The sequence below is a fragment of the Pleuronectes platessa genome, chromosome 11, assembly GCF_947347685.1.
Source record: "Pleuronectes platessa chromosome 11, fPlePla1.1, whole genome shotgun sequence".
Lineage (NCBI taxonomy): Eukaryota > Metazoa > Chordata > Actinopteri > Pleuronectiformes > Pleuronectidae > Pleuronectes > Pleuronectes platessa.
The window spans coordinates 23,015,482-23,037,123 of record NC_070636.1 but is presented as its reverse complement, the minus strand read 5'-3'; the positions used below and the strand labels follow the sequence as shown (position 1 = coordinate 23,037,123).

Genomic DNA, 21,642 nt, shown 5'->3' with positions numbered 1-21,642 from the left:
CCTTTGATTCATGAGTTAAAAACTATGAGATCAACAACAACACTGTTATTTTTGTTATGCTGGGGGGGTGTTCTTTTTAAATCATTGTTAGCATTTAGAGTATTGTGTGTTATAGTGTTTTTATATAAAGTAATATGTAAATAAAGTCTGTTTGAATGGTTAAAATGACATGTTTACATGCTACAATTTACACAAACACTTTCACATACTGCACACGTGTTGAGATAAACACAGTATTTGTTTACACTAAGGCCTTATTGTGTAATATGAATGTGTTATTGGCCATACACATCTGAGAAGAATTGATCTATTGATCAATAGGTAACATATTGACAGGTTAACAGAGATTTCTCACCCATCGTTTGTCATGTTTAAATGATCCTTTTACAAAAATAATAATGATCATAATATACAGAAACATGTATCCCAGTGTTAATATGATGAGCAAAAGTTGGTATTTACCAAGTAGAGAAATTCTCAAATTCAATTACAGCTTAAGCATTTTCTGGAAAATAAATGATGTAACCTGTTGACTTTTGTTATTAAATGAGAGAAATGTGCCACCATATTAATTTAATCATTGCTTGAAGTGAACATGGATATGAACTGTATCGCTACTGACTCTCCAGCATTCTCAGCATGAAACGTTCACGGCTCTGATAGGAAGTCTGGCTCAACTTCACCAGGAGCCTCGGCCATCAGCGGTGTGTTTGCTGCCTGCACAATTACTTGATTTTATTAAAAAGAGATCATCAGCAGGTGCTTGTTTTCACTCGGTTTCTCCGAGCAAACATGTGGAGCAGCTAGGAAACGGGTTTTGGTGGAGCTGTGGTGCTTTTGAACTCATTTTAGGAGAGAAACTAGTGGGGAAAACCGCTGAGCAGTGCTGCTCACCGCGGTGAACGGGTCGTGTTTGTAGGCTCCACCGACCAAATGCAGAGAGCATCAGAGCTCTGCATGACTTCAATATGAAGACAAATAAGTCCGCTACCCGCTTCCTCACTGTCAGCCCCCAGCTCCGCTCACCCACTGAGTTTTTACTCGTTTATCAGTGAAGAGAAAACACAAGTGTCTCGGCGTTCACACTGCACACGGGAGCCACGGCTCGACTGAGTCTCCACGGTTCTCATGTTGTGTTCAAGTGCCGCCTCCCGATCGGGACTCTCCATCAGTCCGGTAATTCACTCCGATACTCCGTCGTTGATCTATACGCAAAGAGAAAGATGTCAGAAGCCGCTCCAGCTCCCGCTCCAGCCGCCGCCAAGGTCAAAGCGGCCAAGAAGAGGGTCGTGAAACCGAAGACCGCCGGCCCCAGTGTCAGTGATCTCATTGTGAAGGCCGTGTCCGCGTCCAAGGAGCGCAGTGGCGCGTCAGTGTCCGCCCTCAAGAAGGCTCTGGCGGCCGGAGGCTACGATGTGGAGAAGAACAATTCCCGCGTCAACACCACCATCAAGAAGCTGGTGGTCAGCGGGACCCTGGTCCAGACCAAGGGAGCCGGGGCCACCGGCTCGTTCAAGATGAGCAAGAAGGTGGAGACCAAGGTCCAGAAGCCGGTGAAGAAGGCCGCTCCCAAAGCGAAGAAGCCCGCCCCCAAGAAACCCGCAGTGGCTAAAAAGCCCAAGTCGGCGGCCGCCAAGAAGCCAGCAGCCGCTAAAAAGTCCCCGAAGAAGGTGACCAAACCAGCAGCGGCCAAGACGCCCTCCAAGAGCCCCAAGAAAGTGGCGAAGAGCCCCAAGAAAGTGGCGAAGAGCCCTAAGAAGGTGGAGAAAAAGGCCCCTGCTGCCAAGAAAGCCCCCGCGAAGAAGGTCGCCAAACCCAAAGCGAAGAAGACAGCAGCCAAGAAGAAGTGAGCTGTCCTCACTGTGAAACATGTCCATCCTGTTAAAAGGCTCTTTTAAGAGCCACACACGTCTTTCCAAAAAGAGCTGTTTCCTCCTCAATCATCACCACTGCCAATACATATGTAGAGACAGAGTTCTTAACTAAAGGGACTCAAGTTTGATAGAAATATATTTAAGGTTTTTCGTTCAATGTTAAGATTTAGAAGTTAGTTCACATCAAATAATATAAAACATAGCTTTAGACTCTGTGTGAAGGAGAGGCAGACACTACTGACACACATACATCATGTAATATGATGTTCAGCGATATCCGCTTTACTTCATTAACCATACTTCTTAAATAGTGTGCCTTTATTGTTATAGTTATCCTAGTTTCCTCGTGTCTTTCCTTGCTAAATATGTAAGTGACAGCTGCTTAGGAAAATGACAATTCCAACTTCACATCATATATATGAATATATACTGTAGTAACATCAGGCAGCCAACAGATGGAGCTGCTCTCCAAATTATGTGAAACGGAACAACGTCCACTACCAGATGCACTCTCCTCCATGTCCTGTCAGAAGCTTTGTTTTCTAGTCGCTCAGTTCCTCCTGTTTTATTGCAGCTGATTGTTTGAGTCATAAAAATGAGCTCTGTAGCTGCATCAACTTGATCAGTAGCTGTCATTAAACTAAAGTATTGAGGAACTGTCATCAGACACTGCAACACCAACAGAGGGAAAGTCACGTGGTTCAATTTACTGACAGGGAGTAGAGAGTTTTTCCAGGTGATGATTTTTCTCAGATTTATGATTAAAACACTAAGTTAATGTTTCAGAGTATAACAAAAAAATACCATACTGGTTTTATTCTTGTTTCAGGACCACGGACAGAGATGTTTGTTTTGTTTAGGTGCTGCACTTCAACAGTTTGATGCCCTGAATGGATGTTGTGGAGCAGAGCGCCGCCGCTTTACGCTTCAATTCTGTGCAGAAACACACGTAGGTGAAAAATTTGATGACTGTGTCTAGATAACTATAACAAAAAAAACCAGAACAAATACATCGACGGTCAAGCAAAGTAAATCCACCATGTTGCTAAAATTATTTGTCTTGTATCTTCATGCAAATGGATTAAAAAACAGATATTAACATTAATACAGAGACGGACATATCCACAGACATGGATTACTATTCACACCCGGCCATTTAGAGCATATATAAATTCACACAGAGCCACTACATGTGTTGCTATTTTTTTCTGCCTGATAATTTTTTTGACTGATCAATGACATCTTCCCATGTCAGCTGACCTGTGTCATTACATTCAAATAGAAATCTGAGCCTTAGCCCTGAGGGGCGACGGGGTGAAGGACAGATGTAGTTATTAGTTGAGTTCCTGATTGACACCAGTGCTTAATTTATTATATAATTAATGTGTGTCCGCTGTGGGCGAGCAAGTTTTTATGTGGTTGTGCGTGTGCATGTCATCTAAAGACAGCAAAGTATTATGATCTGAAGTAGACCTGATACAATTTCCCAGTTATCACTGTGTAGAGTCGACCATATATACACTCCTGATCAAAATCTTAAGACCAGTTAAAAAATTGCATGAATTTGCATTTTGCACTGTTGGATCTTAGGAAGGTTCTAAGTAGAGCTTCAAAATGCAAAAAGAAGAAATGGGAACAAGAGACCAAAAGTTGTGAGCAGGCAATTTATTGAAAACAACAATTTAACTAGAAATAGGCTGTTCATCAGCTGATCAAAAGTTTAAGACCACAGCCTTTAAAAGCCAAAATCTGTGCAAAAATTTGGATTCCATGTCATTTCCTGTCAAGTAATCACACTGTGAAGATCTCTTGATGGCAAAGGCAAAAAAGCTCACCGTCTTTGAACGTGGTAGGATTGTTGAACTGCATAAACAAGGCCTCTCACAACGTGCCATCGCTTATGAGGTTGGGTACAGTAAGACAGTCATTTTGCATTTCTTAAAAGATCCTCAGGGTTATGGAACAAAAAAATCAAGTGGTAGACCCAAAAAAATCTCACCGGCGCTGAGCCGGAGGATCCGAATGGCTGTCCGTCAAGACACGGGACGATCCTCGTCCCAAATTAAGGCCATTACTGGTGCTGACTGCAGCCCAATAACCATCAGACGGCATCTGCGAAGGAAGGGCTTCAAAAACAAGAAACGTCTTCAAAGGCCACGTCTCCTTCAACACCACAAAATTGCCCGTTTAGACTTTGCAAGGGAGCACCTAACATGGGACATTCAAAGGTGGAAGAAAGTTTTATTCTCTGACGAGAAAAAATGTAACCTTGATGGTCCTGATGGCTTCCAACGTTACTGGCATGACAAGGAGATGCCACCTGAGATGTTTTCTACGCGGCACAGTGGAGGGGGCGCCATCATGATCTGGGGTGCTTTTTCCTTCAATGGAACAATGGAGCTCCAGGTTGTGCAGGGGAGTCCAACAGCAGCTGGCTATGTGGAGATGTTGCAGCGGGCATCCCTCATGACTGAGGGCCCTCGTCTGTGTGGTAACGACTGGGTTTTTCAGCAGGACAACGCTCCAATTGACAATGCCCGTCTGACCAAGACTTTTTTCCAGGAGAATAACATCACTCTTTTGGACCATCCTGCGTGTTCCCCTGATCATAATCCAATTGAGAACATTTGGGGATGGATGGCAAGGGAAGTTTACACAAATGGACTTCAGTTCCAGACAGTGGATGCCCTTCGTGAAGCCATCTTCACCACTTGGCGCAACATTCGCACTAGCCTTTTGGAAACACTTGCATCAAGCATGCCAAAACGAATTTTTGAAGTGATTAACAATAATGGTGGAGCTAATCATTACTGAGTCAGTTTTTGACACTTTAATTTCTGTGTTAGGATTTTTTTTTCTTCTTTTTTTTAGCTGTGGTCTTAAACTTTTGATCAGCTGATGAACAGCCTATTTCAGTTAAATTGTTGTTTTCAATAAATTGCCTGCTCACAACTTTTGGGCTCTTGTTCCCATTTCTTCTTTTTGCATTTTGAAACTCTACTTAGAACTTTCCTAAGATTCAACAGTGCAAAATGCAAATTCATGCAATTTTTTAACTGGTCTTAAGATTTTGATCAGGAGTGTATATGCTTAAATGTACATTTGTTGTTTGAAAAACAAATGTACATTTCTAAGTCCCCAGATATATATTCATAGAAGGCCAGGATGCACAAATAGAATTGGAGGTTTCACCCCCGTACCTCCTTGTCATTGGTCCTGGAGGAGGGGGGACTGGCCCATGGGTCATCTCATGACCAACATTAATCCTTAGCTCACCTGATAAGGCCAAAGCTATTGGAGTTCAGTGAAGAAGACCCCGGGAAGCTGTTGAAAGCTCAGAAAACAAGTGGAGCTTCTGGTTGAATTGATCATAGTCACGCTCCTCTGAGGAACAAGAGTAAGCTTCAATGGTCAAAACGTTTATCGAGGATTCTAGACCATTCACCTGGTGACAGAGCTCCATGCACTGTCGTTCAGGACAGCCTCATCACTTTCACACCAGAAGAATCACAGGAGGAAAGTATACAATAATAATAATGATGGCTGAGTTCCATTTAGCTGCTCCACTTCAATGGTCCTGAAGTTGTGCATGCTGGATCACTGGCATGCGTACTGGGGCACTTTAATACAACAGAGGACTTGGTCAATGTTTTGAATGAAAACCTGATTCATGTGAAACACGTCTATGATCCAACATGGGACCGGACACACAGCGGCTAACTTTTAGAAGCTGATTTTACAGATTAAGCAAAGGTACCAGAGTGATTGTTCATGACTGCATTACTATGTAAATAATAGTTTGTAAGATGTGTAATGAATAAGATATCTTTACTTCTCACACTAGATTTGCATAATGACAAAAATATAAAGAGGGTGAAAATTGCATTAAATCTGTTCTACCCACACTAGTTTCTATTTCATTAGGAAGACCAGCAGGTCCAGGAACAGCTTCATCGCTGTGGCTGTCACCCGGCTAAACTCTGCACCACAGTGAAAGAAGCTGCCCCCTACCACACACCTCCTCCAGTGACTATACTTCCCTCCTCCACCCTGGCTTGGACTGCCACCCACCGTCCTCCAACCACTAAACATTTGAACATTTGCACTAGACTGCTCCTTTTTTGTTTTACTGCTGTATAATCCCACCAATAGTGTATTCATATATATATATATATATATATATATATATTTATCTGGCTCATAGTGTATTCATCCTTCTTATAGCATAAAATACCTCTTAATACTATTCCATATACATTTCTTACTGTACATATCTTATGTATTTACAAATTTCACTTTACATATGCACATTACTGTGCACTTTTACACACTTCTGGTTATTTGCTCAACTGCATTTCGTTTTTAAGAAGCACTTGTACTGTGCAATGACAATGAAGTTGAATCTAATCTGATCTAAAAATGACTTGTACGTGTACTTAAAATTGATGGGTGATATGAGGATTTTTGTTCTTCAGAGGTGAGTGTGTGGCTCTTAAAAGAGCCTTTGTGTCGGTAGTTTCCAGCAGCTTTGCTTTACTTGGACTTGGGGGCCTTCTCGGTCTTCTTGGGCAGAAGAACAGCCTGGATGTTGGGCAGCACGCCGCCCTGAGCGATGGTCACTCCGCCCAGGAGTTTGTTGAGCTCCTCGTCGTTGCGGACGGCCAGCTGCAGGTGGCGGGGGATGATACGGCTCTTCTTGTTGTCGCGGGCGGCGTTTCCAGCCAGCTCCAGGATCTCAGCGGTGAGGTACTCCAGCACAGCCGCCAGGTAGACGGGGGCGCCGGCACCAACGCGATGTGCGTAGTTGCCTTTACGCAGTAGCCTGTGAACACGGCCGACGGGGAACTGAAGCCCAGCGCGGGAAGAGCGAGTCTTTGCCTTCGCTCTGGCCTTTCCGCCGGTTTTACCTCTGCCAGACATAATGGATGTAGATTGTTTCCTAAGACACGTCAAGAGACACTGCAGTGAACAGCTCGAGCCCTCCTTTATATATCCGCGGATCGAGCGGGACGGTTCATGCCAGACCAAACAGAATAGAAGCCCCCAGCAGACCAGCGGAGGACGGCCGACATTTTTGTCCAATAAGCACAGAAGACTCAGGCGGTGGGTTGCTCCTTTGGGCGGCGCTGAGCTTCTGGGGGAGCCTCTCACCAATCAGGACCCGGGAATCTGAAGCAGCGTCACCATTTCCCGGCTGGCTCAGCAGTTTAAAACCTGAGCGGCTCTACTCCGCTTCACTCTTTCTCCCAAATCAGAGACAAGAAACAAAATGGCAAGAACCAAGCAGACCGCTCGTAAATCCACCGGAGGCAAAGCCCCCAGGAAGCAGCTGGCCACCAAGGCTGCGCGTAAGAGCGCCCCGGCCACCGGCGGCGTGAAGAAGCCTCACCGTTACAGGCCCGGTACCGTGGCTCTGAGAGAGATCCGTCGCTACCAGAAATCTACGGAGCTGCTGATCCGCAAGCTGCCCTTCCAGCGCCTGGTGAGAGAAATCGCTCAGGATTTCAAGACCGACCTGCGCTTCCAGAGCTCCGCTGTCATGGCTCTGCAGGAGGCAAGCGAGGCCTACCTGGTCGGCCTTTTTGAGGACACTAACCTGTGCGCCATCCACGCCAAGAGGGTTACCATCATGCCCAAGGACATCCAGCTGGCCCGCCGTATCCGCGGAGAGAGAGCTTAAACCAATGCTGCTCCACTGACCATAACAACGGCTCTTTTAAGAGCCACTTCACTGCACTCAAGACAAATCTCCTCCTCTGCCCTGCTCGTTAAAGACTGTTAATACATATAAAACACTAAATAATTGACTGCAGGGTTAAAGGTACATATCAATACCATTGAAGTATTAAATAAATTAACTACAGTTTATTACAAGAAATATTTTTACAGGTTTATACATGCAACATTGTTTGTTAGTTTTACCACACTAACTGACAACTTTCACAAGAAGGGTTACAGAAAAAGATTTGTTACATTAATAGCTCTGCAAAGAGTACACATTGGAAATTATGCAAGCTAAGACCCGGCCTGCTATTAATCTAAAATAGATTAGTATTGCTACTTTCACTTCGTCTGTCAAATGGAACCATGGTCAGAGCTGCAATGAAATCAAATATTCATTTCAAATGAGATGACTTAGCTTCGTCTGAGAAACTGATCTACTCGGCGTAAACAGCTTAAGCTATTGAAAACGGGGCCTTTGGTAAACCATTCCAAAACATGTCTCCCAGGGATTGCAGCCCATATACACAAGTGAAATCTTTGCAGCCTTGAACATAATCGTAACGGTTGCATTACAGGAATTAATCAACTGGACATTTATACCCCACTAATATAGTCTTGTGATGGAAAAGGTTTAGTAGAACTGAATGCTATGAACACAAATATCACTAGCATCAAGAGGGCCGAGGTTCCTATCAGAGCCGAGGATGTGTCATGCTGAGGATGCTGGAGAGTCATTCTAGAGTTAGGACTCAATTTTATATCCATGTTTAAATAATACATTTTACGCAATATTCACTTCAAGCAAGGATCAAATTAATATTGTGGCACAGTTCTCTCATTTATTACAAAAGTATCATTTATTTAGCAGAATATGCTTATGCTTTAGTGGTATTTGCATTTTCTCTGCTGTCTGATTTAGTAAATACCAACTTTGGCTCTTTACATTAACACTAGGATACATGTTTATGTATATTATTTGGATCATTATTTGTGTAAAATAATCATTAAAACATGACAAATGTGTTTGGAAAACGATTTGTCTCACGAGTGAGATATCTTTCAACCTGTCCATATTTTACCCACTGATGAATAAGATAAGTGGTACGAGTTACATTTATTGTCCCACACACATGCAAACACACACGACATGCAAGGAGGGAAATTTGTTTTCTGCTCTGACCCATCTGGTGTACACAGGAGGACGCAGAGAGCAGTGAGCAGCCATGCACGGCACCCACTGATCAAGATCACATCTTCTCAGACTTGTATAGCCAATAACATATTTGTATTACAAATGAAGGCTTTAGTGTTGTGTACATTGCTGTGGGTAAATAGTAGCATGTAAACATGTATTTGAATCATTCAAAAATACTTTAATCATGTAGTACATCATAAAAAAAAAAACCACTTGAAAATTACACTTAAGTTACAATTTGCTATTATAATTTGTTTAGAATTAGAATTATTTCAATTAGAGGATAACAGGAGGGCTAAGGGAGAAATGTATATTGGTTTGACCACAGTTTTTCACTCAATGTTGCTCAATATTCACATAGAAAGAGTAATACGCAAAAAAGGTATATTTGTCAAGCTTGATAATACTGTAAAAGACATTAAAGTCACAGTCATGTGTCGGTAACAACACGTAAATTACGCTCAGGAGATTAGCTCCATGGTTTAGTAATCAAAGACCTGTTTTAAAACTGACATCACAGCAGCTGGAGAGGATGTGGCGTTCCACCAATCAAAATTATATTCACCTAGCCATAGAAGATAGCCCGCCATATATATATATGAATGATAAGAAAGCACTGAGAAATAGAAGTCATTGTTCTAACAATACATCTATCCCTCTGACCCTGAGGAGCAATGATTTCATAAGCTTATTTATAAATACAATTATCACCACCAGGGGGGAAAAAAACCACCTCATGAGTTACAATCACTGATTTGAGAGAGGACAACACGTCCTGCAGTAGAAAACTGCTACTGGATTTCAAAACAATTATTTTCAATTGTAGAAGTTATGCAGTGTGATTAGAATGTATTCAACATGATTATTATTTTCAATTTTATTTACCAAGGCTACATTATTAGTTAAAAGCAGCTGATTAAATATTGATGGACCTCTCGTTAAAGTCAGGACAGTTTGTCTCCATAGAGAAAGTGTGTGGCTCTTAAAAGAGCCGTTGGTTTGATGTCTCCGCACAGTTGTTTACTTGGAGCTGGTGTACTTGGTCACGGCCTTGGTGCCCTCAGACACGGCGTGTTTAGCCAGCTCCCCGGGCAGCAGCAGGCGGACGGCGGTCTGAATCTCCCTGGAGGTGATGGTGGAGCGCTTGTTGTAATGAGCCAGACGAGAGGCCTCACCGGCGATGCGCTCGAAGATGTCGCTCACGAAGGAGTTCATGATGCCCATGGCCTTGGAGGAGATCCCAGTGTCGGGGTGGACCTGCTTCAGCACCTTGTACACGTAGATGGCGTAGCTCTCCTTCCTGGACTTTCTCCTCTTCTTTCCGCCCTTACCGGGGGCCTTCGCCACCGCTTTCTTGGAGCCCTTCTTGGGCGCTGGCTTCGTTATGTCAGGCATTGTCACGAGATTTGTTCGTTCCAATGAATACAGACGTCGGTGGCCAGGCTGTATTTGAACACATCACATGTAAATCGTTATGTGCCGTTCCCTCTCTGTCATTGGCTGAATGTGGAGTGCCAGTGTAACAGCACGGGGGCGTGTCTCCAGGTTCATGAGTCCTTTATTCTGCTGCTGACAGAGGTGGAACTGTTGAGCTCAACTGCAACATTTGGGGGGTTAAGAAATGCAAGATGTCCCTGAAACTTTGTATTATTTATGTTAGCATCACATAAGTATCATTTAAAACAATCTGAACCAAAGCAACCTGATAAATACACAGCTCTAAATGATAAGGGAACACTTAATGGTCACAGTAAACCACCTAGTCAATTTGACTTCAGGTTCATCAAGCTGTCCATTTAGGAAGCCCAAGTGATTGTGAATGAATTTCACCGGTTTTGGTGCAAATGAAAGTGACAACAAGTGCAATAAAGAGGCAAAAGCAAGACAACAACACAAAGGGAACAGTTTTATATGTGCTGGCCATTGACCTTCGCTCTCTCCTCATCCTTCCTGACTGAATCTTCTCAAGTTTCATGCTCTGCTAGTGTCCTTGTCACTACCTGTAGCATTAGGCGGTCCCTGAAGTCCTATCAGGTAGCAGAGATAATCTAGCTCTTCCAGGATAGAACAGCCAAACGTGCAGGAGCAAGAAGGTTTGTTGTGTGCCATAGAAGAGCATCAACCCATCAGCAGAACCGGTATCGGCTCCTAGTTGCGTGGAACATATACAGGTGTAACTGGCCAATAGGGAACTGCCCTCCCAAAGAAAAGAAGGGAACAAGATGATTGTGATAAATTTGGCACATTTTTATTATAATCGTCCTGCCTGCTGCCTCTGAATAGAATAGTCCATTTAGCTGCAGCGTCAAGACCTGTTTAATAGAGTACAGGGAGAGTTCAGCCGGTTAAAAGTCGGCCACATCACTCAGATAGAGTTTCATAACACGTTGTCTTTCAAAGTGCAGGCACTGCAATCCCAGACAGCACACACACGCACACAGGCCCTGGGGCCCCACTCACTCGCTCAGAGCAACACAGTGATATGTGAGGAGCGTTACCATGAACAATCTGGTAAGTGACTTTGTTGAAGAACAGTGGACCCAGGTATAATACAAAGTTTCTCTCTGGTAACATCTGGTTACACAACCAATCAAGTGCTGTGTTTTATTTTTAGTGTGTATTGCAATAGTGTGTCCATTAACCAGTGAGTGAGTCCATAGGTCAGTCAGTCAGGGTCCAGAAGGCTTCAGTGTAAGGCCGTTGCCAAACTCCCGCAGTACGAGGGAAAGTCAGTGTCTAACGCACGCTGTGGTGTGCACGTAAAGAACTCGTGTGTTCTTCATGGCAGCAAATGTAGTTGCTCGTTGTGAATTTAGATATGCACTAAGTGTCTGTGTGTCTGTGTGTATATATATATATAAATGTATGGGTGCGGATGTGTGAGTGTATTCATGTTAATGTCTGTTTGTAAATCTATTTGAATCAAAATAGTAGTCAGATAATTTTAGTAACATGATGATTTTATTGAGCTTGACCAACATTTCTGTTTTTCTGGTTGTCTTACCACTCTCCACGTGCTTGAGTGAAAGATGGAATGAATAATGTAAATTCCTCAATTTGTGGTCAGATTATTGTTTATTTTAAAGTTATGTAGATACAGGGGGTTACTCGTTTTTCACCCGTGTGTTTCTACACAGACTTGAAGCGTAAAGCGGCTGCACCTCAACATCCATTCAAATCAACAAACTGGTCAGGTGCAGCACCTAATCACACAGCTCTGTCCCTGGTCCTGAAAAAAGATTTAAACAATTTTTAAATTAAACTTAGTGTTCTGATCAAGTTTGTGCAGCTCCATTGGTCATTTTCAAAACTCAGAACAGATAAGAAGCTGCAATAAAACGGGAGAAGCTGAGCTACTGGAAAACAAAGCTTCTGACAGGACATGCAAGAGAGTTCAACTGGTAGTGGACGTTGTTCCAGTTCACATATCTAGAGAGCAGCTCCGTCTGATGTTACTACAGTATATATATATATATATATATATACACACACTTGTGTATATATAAATAACAGTATAAATATAAACAAACGGCTTTCAAGTGTAACTTAAATTTAGAAATTAAAGAGGAAACTACGATTTATAATTGCATTATTTGATGTTTTGATATGAAATAACTTCAGAATCTTGACATTGTAAGACATCTACTCGGAGAACGACTTATTGTTGTTGAGCAGAGGATGTGAGCTCTCATTGACGAAGTGTGTGGCTCTTAAAAGAGCCGTTGTGTTGTTGAGCTGTTGGAAAGTAAGTTTATCCGCCGAAGCCGTACAGAGTGCGGCCCTGTCTCTTCAGAGCATACACCACGTCCATGGCGGTGACGGTCTTCCTCTTGGCGTGCTCGGTGTAGGTGACAGCATCGCGGATCACGTTCTCAAGGAAAACCTTCAACACGCCGCGGGTCTCCTCGTAGATCAGACCGGAGATACGCTTCACTCCGCCACGGCGAGCCAGGCGGCGGATGGCGGGCTTGGTAATTCCCTGGATGTTATCACGGAGAACTTTACGGTGACGCTTTGCGCCTCCTTTACCGAGCCCTTTTCCTCCCTTTCCTCGTCCAGACATCTTTCTTCAGTAAGATGAGATCTAGTCAATACCCTGCTCCGCGGAACCACAGCTACTCATAGCCTGACTGAGGACCTGGTAGAAGACAGAGGCAGGCGTCTTCTTCCTCTGTGGATTCTCATGGCCGCTGATAATTAAGTCTATGGTGCGCTAGCGCCTCCACAGGTTTGGATGTAGGACGGTAGCTATTAAAGTCTGACACTTTATCAGTTTTGTGTGGCAGTAGGACTGTAGCACGTTTCCATCAAGTAGGAATAGTGCCTGTGAAAAAGGCTTGGTTAGAAATAAGAGTATCATTTGGACTGATTGTGGAAGTACTTAGTCAATGTATGGATATTGAGCCACCTTGAATGAAAAACAGTGCTCACACAAAGACTCAGCTCACGATTTCTCCCTTAGCCCTCCTGTTATCCTCACATTTAAATTGTTTATCCTTTGAGTCCTTTTGACCCCAGCAATTAAAACCCTCCATAACATTATTAGAATAAAAATTGTAACCTAAGTGACCAGGTATGTATCCAAGTATGGTTTGTTTATTTTTTGACTACTTAAATAGCTTTTTATCTTAAACACAATCCCCAACCAAACGTGTGAGTGCAGTGTCAAGCAGTGTAAGAACTTGATGCGTGTCTGGAACTGTTTTTGACAGTGTTATGGACATGAACATGTATTAGAAGTCCGGGCTGACACTGTGACTATGTTCACCTTTCATTTGGCATCATTGGATACTGACCAGTTTTAAAAGCACCTCATGTATGCTTGAAAGTGTTGTTGATTACAACCTGACATTCGGCTGGATTCTGTTTTACTATATTCATCTGGTTTCATTTGCAGATATGGACATTGTATGAAATGGTCATGGTTTTTGTGGGGGCATCCTTAACATTGTATTTTGATCCCCCGCCACCCGTAGCTGTCAGTCAACAACGGCGGGGAGCTTGTCAACGTGTTTGTTTATCCCGAATATGAGAAGAGCCGGTCTGGTCTAATTTCAACAAGTATTTATTAAGATGCCGCCTTGTGAGTCTTCAGTAAGCATGCGCCATCTCCAGACAAAACAACGCCTTGCCTATCTGCCCTCCTGAAGCTGGGACAGCTGCATGTGGAAGCTAAGAGATGTATGCTTTAATATAAAAAGTTAAGTATGAGAACAAGTTAAAGTACATCGTAATGAATGTCGCAGATTCAAAGTTCCCAAAACGGGCCTTATCAGACAGCCGCAAGTTTGAACAGCGATGCGACGCACACTCATTTTAACCAGCTTCCAGATTAAAACCAAGCAGCAAAGGTTACTAAAAGTCACTATGTGAGGGCTACACATTTCCCACATATTCTTCCCAAACTGCCCCTGTCTAACAAACTGCATTTTGTTTAAAGTTGACTTTCATTGCCAGCTTCACAGACACGCACACATGGATAATATAGATTTCAGTCTTACAGAGGAGGTGGACTAGTGGCAGAATCTTGGACTTTGGGCAGAAAAGGTCTCTGGTTCGTCTCTGGCTCGACTCCACGGAGAAACAACAAAAGAAACAAATCTGTTCAAAAATCCAAGAGGATTATCCCTACCCTTGTCTAGTGCCCCTAAGCAAGGCACCTTACTCCCTCAACATCTGCTCCCCGGGCGCCGTATATGGTCGCTCACTGCTCTGTGTGTCCTGCACCAGATGTGTTAAAAGCAGAGGTTAAATTTCCCTACCTGCATGAGTGTGCCTGTGCATGTCTGTGCCTGTGTTTGGGACTAATACATGCGTCTTAACAAACTCAACAAACCTTTGGGCAGAGGGACCATCTCTCAAATGTGTCTTTGCTTTCGTACCTTTGATTCATGAGTTAAAAACTATGAGATCAACAACAACACTGTTATTTTTGTTATGCTGGGGGGGTGTTCTTTTTAAATCATTGTTAGCATTTAGAGTATTGTGTGTTATAGTGTTTTTATATAAAGTAATATGTAAATAAAGTCTGTTTGAATGGTTAAAATGACATGTTTACATGCTACAATTTACACAAACACTTTCACATACTGCACACGTGTTGAGATAAACACAGTATTTGTTGACACTAAGGCCTTATTGTGTAATATGAATGTGTTATTGGCCATACACATCTGAGAAGAATTGATCTATTGATCAATAGGTAACATATTGACAGGTTAACAGAGATTTCTCACCCATCGTTTTTCAGAAACGTTTGTCATGTTTAAATGATCCTTTTACAAAAATAATAATGATCATAATATACAGAAACATGTATCCCAGTGTTAATATGATGAGCAAAAGTTGGTATTTACCAAGTAGAGAAATTCTCAAATTCAATTACAGCTTAAGCATTTTCTGGAAAATAAATGATGTAACCTGTTGACTTTTGTTATTAAATGAGAGAAATGTGCCACCATATTAATTTAATCATTGCTTGAAGTGAACATGGATATGAACTGTATCGCTACTGACTCTCCAGCATTCTCAGCATGAAACGTTCACGGCTCTGATAGGAAGTCTGGCTCAACTTCACCAGGAGCCTCGGCCATCAGCGGTGTGTTTGCTGCCTGCACAATTACTTGATTTTATTAAAAAGAGATCATCAGCAGGTGCTTGTTTTCACTCGGTTTCTCCGAGCAAACATGTGGAGCAGCTAGGAAACGGGTTTTGGTGGAGCTGTGGTGCTTTTGAACTCATTTTAGGAGAGAAACTAGTGGGGAAAACCGCTGAGCAGTGCTGCTCACCGCGGTGAACGGGTCGTGTTTGTAGGCTCCACCGACCAAATGCAGAGAGCATCAGAGCTCTGCATGACTTCAATATGAAGACAAATAAGTCCGCTACCCGCTTCCTCACTGTCAGCCCCCAGCTCCGCTCACCCACTGAGTTTTTACTCGTTTATCAGTGAAGAGAAAACACAAGTGTCTCGGCGTTCACACTGCACACGGGAGCCACGGCTCGACTGAGTCTCCACGGTTCTCATGTTGTGTTCAAGTGCCGCCTCCCGATCGGGACTCTCCATCAGTCCGGTAATTCACTCCGATACTCCGTCGTTGATCTATACGCAAAGAGAAAGATGTCAGAAGCCGCTCCAGCTCCCGCTCCAGCCGCCGCCAAGGTCAAAGCGGCCAAGAAGAGGGTCGTGAAACCGAAGACCGCCGGCCCCAGTGTCAGTGATCTCATTGTGAAGGCCGTGTCCGCGTCCAAGGAGCGCAGTGGCGCGTCAGTGTCCGCCCTCAAGAAGGCTCTGGCGGCCGGAGGCTACGATGTGGAGAAGAACAATTCCCGCGTCAACACCACCATCAAGAAGCTGGTGGTCAGCGGGACCCTGGTCCAGACCAAGGGAGCCGGGGCCACCGGCTCGTTCAAGATGAGCAAGAAGGTGGAGACCAAGGTCCAGAAGCCGGTGAAGAAGGCCGCTCCCAAAGCGAAGAAGCCCGCCGCCAAGAAACCCGCAGTGGCTAAAAAGCCCAAGTCGGCGGCCGCCAAGAAGCCAGCAGCCGCTAAAAAGTCCCCGAAGAAGGTGACCAAACCAGCAGCGGCCAAGACGCCCTCCAAGAGCCCCAAGAAAGTGGCGAGGAGCCCAAAGAAAGTGGCGAAGAGCCCTAAGAAGGTGGAGAAAAAGGCCCCTGCTGCCAAGAAAGCCCCCGCGAAGAAGGTCGCCAAACCCAAAGCGAAGAAGACAGCAGCCAAGAAGAAGTGAGCTGTCCTCACTGTGAAACATGTCCATCCTGTTAAAAGGCTCTTTTAAGAGCCACACACGTCTTTCCAAAAAGAGCTGTTTCCTCCTCAATCATCACCACTGCCAATACATATGTAGAGACAGAGTTCTTAACTAAAGGGACTCAAGTTTGATAGAAATATATTTAAGGTTTTTCGTTCAATGTTAAGATTTAGAAGTTAGTTCACATCAAATAATATAAAACATAGCTTTAGACTCTGTGTGAAGGAGAGGCAGACACTACTGACACACATACATCATGTAATATGATGTTCAGCGATATCCGCTTTACTTCATTAACCATACTTCTTAAATAGTGTGCCTTTATTGTTATAGTTATCCTAGTTTCCTCGTGTCTTTCCTTGCTAAATATGTAAGTGACAGCTGCTTAGGAAAATGACAATTCCAACTTCACATCATATATATGAATATATACTGTAGTAACATCAGGCAGCCAACAGATGACGCTGCTCTGCAAATTATGTGAACCGGAACAACGTCCATTACCAGACGAACTCTCCTCCATGTCCTGTCAGAAGCTTTGTTTTCCAGTCGCTCAGCTCCTCCTGTTGTATTGCAGCTGATTGTTTGAGTCATAAAAATGAGCTCTGTAGCTGCATCAACTTGATCAGTAGCTGTCATTAAACTAAAGTATTGAGGAACTGTCATCAGACACTGCAACACCAACAGAGGGAAAGTCACGTGGTTCAATTTACTGGCAGGGAGTAGAGTTTTTCCAGGTGATGCTTTTCTCAGATTTATGATTAAAACACTAAGTTAATTTTTTCAGAGTAAAATAAAAAAAAAAAACTTAATTGTTTTAATCTTGTTTCAGGTCCTTGGACAGTGATGTTTGTTTTGTTAAGGTGCTGCACTTCAACAGTTTGATGCCCTGAATGGATGTTGTGGAGCAGAGCGCCGCCACTTTATGCTTCAAGTCTGTGCAGAAACACACGTAGGTGAAAAATTAGATGACTGTATCTAGATAACTATAACAAAAAAAATTGTGTGACCACAAATGAAGGAAGTGTTGTCGACATTACTCATTCCATCTGTCACTCAAGCACATGGAGAGAATGGTAATAAAACCAGAACAAATACATCTATGGTCAAGCAAAGTAAATCCATCATGTTGCTAAAATGATCTGTCTTGTGTCTTAATACAAATAGATTAACAAACAGACATTCACATGAATACACAGACCGACATATCCCCAGACATGCATTAATATACACACACGGCCATTTAGAGCATAAATAAATTCACACAGAGCCTATTCTTTGCTGCCTGATTATTTTTATGACTGACCAATGACTGGCCCATGGGTCATCTCATGACCAACATTAAACATTAGCTCACCTGATAAGGCCAAAGCTCTTTGAGTTCAGTGAAGAAGACCCTGAGAAGTGGTTAAAAGCTCAGAAAAAAAGTGGAGCTTCTGTTTGAATTGATCAGAGTCACGCTCCTCTGGGGAACAAGAGTAAACTTCACTGGTCAAAACGTTTAATGGAGGAATCCAAACCATTCACTTGGTGACAGAGTTCCATGCAGTGTCGTTCAGGACAGCCTCATCACTGTCACACCAGAAGAATCACAGGAGGGAAGTATACAATAATAATAATGATGGCTGAGTTCCATTTAGCTGCTCCACTTCAATGGTCCTGAAGTTGTGCATGCTGGATCACTGTCATGTGTACTTGGGCACTTTAACACAACAGAGGACTTGGTCAATGTTTTGAATGAAAACCTGGTTCATGTGAAACACGTCTATGATCCAACATGTGACCGGACACACGGCACCTAACTTTTAAAAGCTCATGTTACAGATTAAGCAAAGGTACCAGAGTGATTGTTTATGACTACATTGCTATCATATAATAGTTTGTAAGATGTGTAACAAATAGATATGTTTACTTCTCACCCTAGATTTGCATAATGACAAATGTAAAGAGGGTGAAAAATGCATTAAATTTATTCTACCCACACTAGTTTCTATTTCATTAGGAATATAATCTGTTGTTTTTGCATTCACACCGTCCATCATGAGAGATGTATGCCAAGCAGGGTTTCCCCCAGTGCTTTATAGGCCTGGCGGACCGCCAGGCTTTCCCCCCCCCCCCCGCCAGGCTAAGCGTCGCTTGTTTATTTATTAAAAAAAAAAAAAAAAAATGTTATGCACCAGAAACATGATACCAAAGACGGCATTGCGCTTTTAACCGCATCTGGTGATACGGTTGAAACCGTAATGGCGACATCTTATGGTCAGTATGTGAACCCATAAGGTAAGAGGTCAGGTGTATTTTCCATCACCTGAACCTCCAAAACACGACCTGTCTCTACCACGCAACAACTTTCACGGAGAAAGGGTCAAAAAACCTTGGACTCTTTCTTTTTCCGGAGTCGGGGGAGCACTGGAGGAGACGATGAGGCCGCTCTTTCCCCCACGGCCAAGCGGAGAGCATCGCCAGCGAGCCGACCGAGCCGCGGCTCGATGATGAAGCAGAGCCAGAGCTAGTTAGCGCGTATGTTAGCGCGTCGGATGTCAGCATTTCGAATGTTAGCATGTCGGATATTAGCACGTCGGATGTTAGCGCGTCGGATATAAGCACGTCGGATGTTAGCGCGTCGGAGCAGCCTGCTGCGAGCCGCGATGGGAAACATCGAAGTAGCGGATTTAACCCAAAGTTTAACCCAAAGACCTCAGGAACAGGCTGCAAGGGAAAAGCCTAATTGCCTGCCTCCGTATAAAAATAAATGGTCCCTCTGTGGCTGATCTTGACTACAGTAAGGCTCTGGAGGAGTTCTTTCAGAAGCCGAGACGGATCACTTGCATCACTTGAAGAGGTCACACAGCATACCTCTTCAGGCCCTGAGTTCCCTGTTCCCCCTTGGCCATGTTTGCACTTTTTATTTATGTTAATTTATTTTACTATTAAATGTGACCAGAAATGGCTTGTTTTTTTAGATTCACTTAGATTTTACTTGAAAACGAATTGATAATATTTATTTTTATTTTATTTATTATTTTTTGTGTTTGTAAACTGTATTATGTAATGTTAATGTTATTAATGTTAAGTATTGTTAATAAATGTCTTACAATAACAATTGTCATAATTTCAAAATTCCTGTCAACTTTTAACTTTTTTTTTTTACAAAAACACAGTCGGCCGCCGGTCGGCTTCTCTAGCGGCCCTACCACCAGGCTTAGCAAGTTTTCTGGGGGAAACCCTGCCAAGGATCCATGTACCTTAGACGTAATGCAATTTGAAGTGTATATCTTTTATGCATCCAATAGTGTATTCATATTTATATATATATGTATCTTGCTCATAGTGTATTCATCGTTCTTATATCACAAAATACCTCTAAATACTGCACTATTCCATATATATTTATCACTGTACATATCTTATGTATTTACAAATTTCACTTGCACTCTGCACTATTACTGCCTTTTTTGCACTTCTGGTTATATGCTAAACAGCATTTCGTTTTTAATAAGCACTTGTACTGTGCAATGACAATAAAGTTGAATCCAATCTAAAAACGTCTTTTGTGTATACTTTAAGTTGATGGGTGATATGAGGAGTTTTGCTCTTTGGAGGTGAGTGTGTGGCTCTTAAAAGAGCCTTTGTGTCGGTGGTTTCCAGAAGCTTTGCTTTACTTGGACTTGGGGGCCTTCTCGGTCTTCTTGGGCAGAAGAACAGCCTGGATGTTGGGCAGCACGCCGCCTTGAGCGATGGTCACTCCGCCCAGGAGTTTGTTGAGCTCCTCGTCGTTGCGGACGGCCAGCTGCAGGTGGCGGGGGATGATACGGCTCTTCTTGTTGTCGCGGGTGGCGTTTCCAGCCAGCTCCAGGATCTCAGCGGTGAGGTACTCCAGCACAGCCCCCAGGTAGACGGGGGCGCCGGCACCAACGCGATGTGCGTAGTTGCCTTTACTCAGCAGCCTGTGAACACGACCGACGGGGAACTGGAGCCCAGCGCGGGAAGAGCGAGTCTTTGCCTTCGCTCTGGCCTTTCCGCCGGTTTTGCCTCTGCCAGACAAAATGGATATAGATTGTTTTGTTGCGGGTGGAAAATCAAAGGAGAGGAGTCGTCGTTCTCAAGTTGAAATTAAGCAAGTTTATTCAGAGGTCACAGGTCAGGAAAACCCGGTGTCCAGCAATTGAACATGCATGGGTCTCTAGTTCTACGCAGGAGACTGCACAGGAAAAGAGACGCTTAAACAGAGTGCGCACATAGATTATATATTGATATATTGGGCGTAACAGGGGTTCTTCTTGGATTTGTCAAAACTAGATGGGGGCCGCTGCATCTAGACGGGGCAGTGTCTCATCCTCTTGGAATGTCGCGTGATGAAGATATCGTACGTGCACTCCATTGTCGTGGTTACCAGAGGTCATAATGTTCCTGACTCAAAGCAGCTGCCTTAGTGTGTTGTGGGGGAGAGATTTTAGGCCAAGGTCTGCTCATTATCTGCTGTTGGTGTTCTACTTTGTGTGTGTGTGAATTGAAACAGGGAGCTGGGATGTGTGGTACAAAGTGTTGACTGTTCTACAGAGTGTAAGAAAAGAGGTCAAAGAAATGTATGTGGTGTATGTCAATAAATGTATGTGTTATGTATGTGGTGTATGTCAATAGTTTCCTAAGACACGTCAGAAGAAACTGCAGTGAATAGCTCGAACCCTCCTTTATATATCCATGGATCAAATGGGACGGTTCATGCCAGACCAACCAGAATAGAAGCCTCAAGCAGAGCAGCGGAGGACGGCCTGCACTTTTGTCCAATAAGCAGCGAGTATCTCAGGAGGAGCCTATCACCGATCAGGACCCGGGGCTCTGGAGCAGCGTCACCATGTCACGGCTCTGCAGTTTATAAGCAGAGTGTCTGTCAAGCGCTCCACTGTTTCTCCCGATCAAAGAGACAAGAAACAAAATGGCAAGAACCAAGCACACCGCTCGTAAATCCACCGGAGGCGAAGACACCAACCATCTCATCAGGTGGAGCAGCGGATAGCGGGGTTGGCACCGTCAGCTGCCTGGAGGCGGCCGCCTTCCGGATGATTCCCGGTAGCTCTGTCATG

At 43.6% G+C, this 21,642-nt stretch overlaps 6 protein-coding genes across 8 annotated transcripts; 3 read left to right on the top strand and 3 right to left on the bottom strand.

The window, feature by feature from the left end:
* The first annotated feature begins 1,184 nt into the window (after positions 1-1,184).
* LOC128451296 (histone H1) lies at positions 1,185-6,416 on the top strand. Of its 3 annotated transcripts, none has more exons than XM_053435081.1 (3): positions 1,185-1,846; positions 2,704-2,823; positions 5,799-6,416. In XM_053435081.1, exons 1-2 carry the CDS (start codon positions 1,224-1,226, stop codon positions 2,732-2,734), a joined length of 654 nt encoding a protein of 217 aa, XP_053291056.1. In that variant the 5' UTR covers positions 1,185-1,223; the 3' UTR covers positions 2,735-2,823; positions 5,799-6,416. The 3 variants fall into 3 exon arrangements, with proteins under 3 accessions (XP_053291056.1, XP_053291055.1, XP_053291057.1); XM_053435080.1 differs by lacking the exon at positions 5,799-6,416 and adding an exon at positions 1,902-2,610 and having other exon boundaries at positions 2,704-3,406; XM_053435082.1 differs by lacking the exon at positions 5,799-6,416 and having other exon boundaries at positions 1,185-2,610; positions 2,704-3,406.
* On the bottom strand, positions 6,408-21,641 carry LOC128450373 (uncharacterized). Its single transcript, XM_053433785.1, has 3 exons — positions 21,549-21,641; positions 20,221-20,624; positions 6,408-6,813 (listed from the first exon to the last, which is right to left on the bottom strand). Exons 1-3 carry the CDS (start codon positions 21,639-21,641, stop codon positions 6,408-6,410), a joined length of 903 nt encoding a protein of 300 aa, XP_053289760.1.
* LOC128451301 (histone H3) lies at positions 6,792-8,603 on the top strand. The gene has a single exon (XM_053435088.1). It carries the CDS (start codon positions 7,144-7,146, stop codon positions 7,552-7,554), a length of 411 nt encoding a protein of 136 aa, XP_053291063.1. The 5' UTR covers positions 6,792-7,143; the 3' UTR covers positions 7,555-8,603.
* On the bottom strand, positions 8,992-10,199 carry LOC128451314 (histone H2B). Its single transcript, XM_053435101.1, has one exon. The coding sequence runs from the start codon at positions 10,186-10,188 to the stop codon at positions 9,814-9,816; it is 375 nt and encodes a 124-aa protein (XP_053291076.1). The 5' UTR covers positions 10,189-10,199; the 3' UTR covers positions 8,992-9,813.
* Positions 11,767-12,944, bottom strand: LOC128451317 (histone H4). The gene has a single exon (XM_053435105.1). The coding sequence runs from the start codon at positions 12,854-12,856 to the stop codon at positions 12,545-12,547; it is 312 nt and encodes a 103-aa protein (XP_053291080.1). The 5' UTR covers positions 12,857-12,944; the 3' UTR covers positions 11,767-12,544.
* Positions 15,872-16,866, top strand: LOC128451298 (histone H1-like). Its single transcript, XM_053435085.1, has one exon. It carries the CDS (start codon positions 15,911-15,913, stop codon positions 16,535-16,537), a length of 627 nt encoding a protein of 208 aa, XP_053291060.1. The 5' UTR covers positions 15,872-15,910; the 3' UTR covers positions 16,538-16,866.
* Position 21,642: the final 1 nt, after the last annotated feature.

Bases quoted from the DNA above. Each gene is read 5' to 3' on its own strand.
- LOC128451296 (XM_053435080.1), top strand. From the start codon at position 1,224: ATGTCAGAAGCCGCTCCAGCTCCCGCTCCAGCCGCCGCCAAGGTCAAA. The intron at 1,847-1,901 runs GTGAGCTGTCCT...CTCTTTTAAGAG, and splicing joins AAGACAGCAGCCAAGAAGAA to CCACACACGTCTTTCCAAAA.
- LOC128451301 (XM_053435088.1), top strand. From the start codon at position 7,144: ATGGCAAGAACCAAGCAGACCGCTCGTAAATCCACCGGAGGCAAAGCC.
- LOC128451314 (XM_053435101.1), bottom strand. From the start codon at position 10,188: ATGCCTGACATAACGAAGCCAGCGCCCAAGAAGGGCTCCAAGAAAGCG.
- LOC128451317 (XM_053435105.1), bottom strand. From the start codon at position 12,856: ATGTCTGGACGAGGAAAGGGAGGAAAAGGGCTCGGTAAAGGAGGCGCA.
- LOC128451298 (XM_053435085.1), top strand. From the start codon at position 15,911: ATGTCAGAAGCCGCTCCAGCTCCCGCTCCAGCCGCCGCCAAGGTCAAA.
- LOC128450373 (XM_053433785.1), bottom strand. From the start codon at position 21,641: ATGACAGAGCTACCGGGAATCATCCGGAAGGCGGCCGCCTCCAGGCAG. The intron at 20,625-21,548 runs GTTGGTGTCTTC...TTTCCACCCGCA, and splicing joins CTGCTCCACCTGATGAGATG to ACAAAACAATCTATATCCAT. The intron at 6,814-20,220 runs GTAAAGCAAAGC...GACGTGTCTTAG, and splicing joins GAGAAGGCCCCCAAGTCCAA to GAAACAATCTACATCCATTA.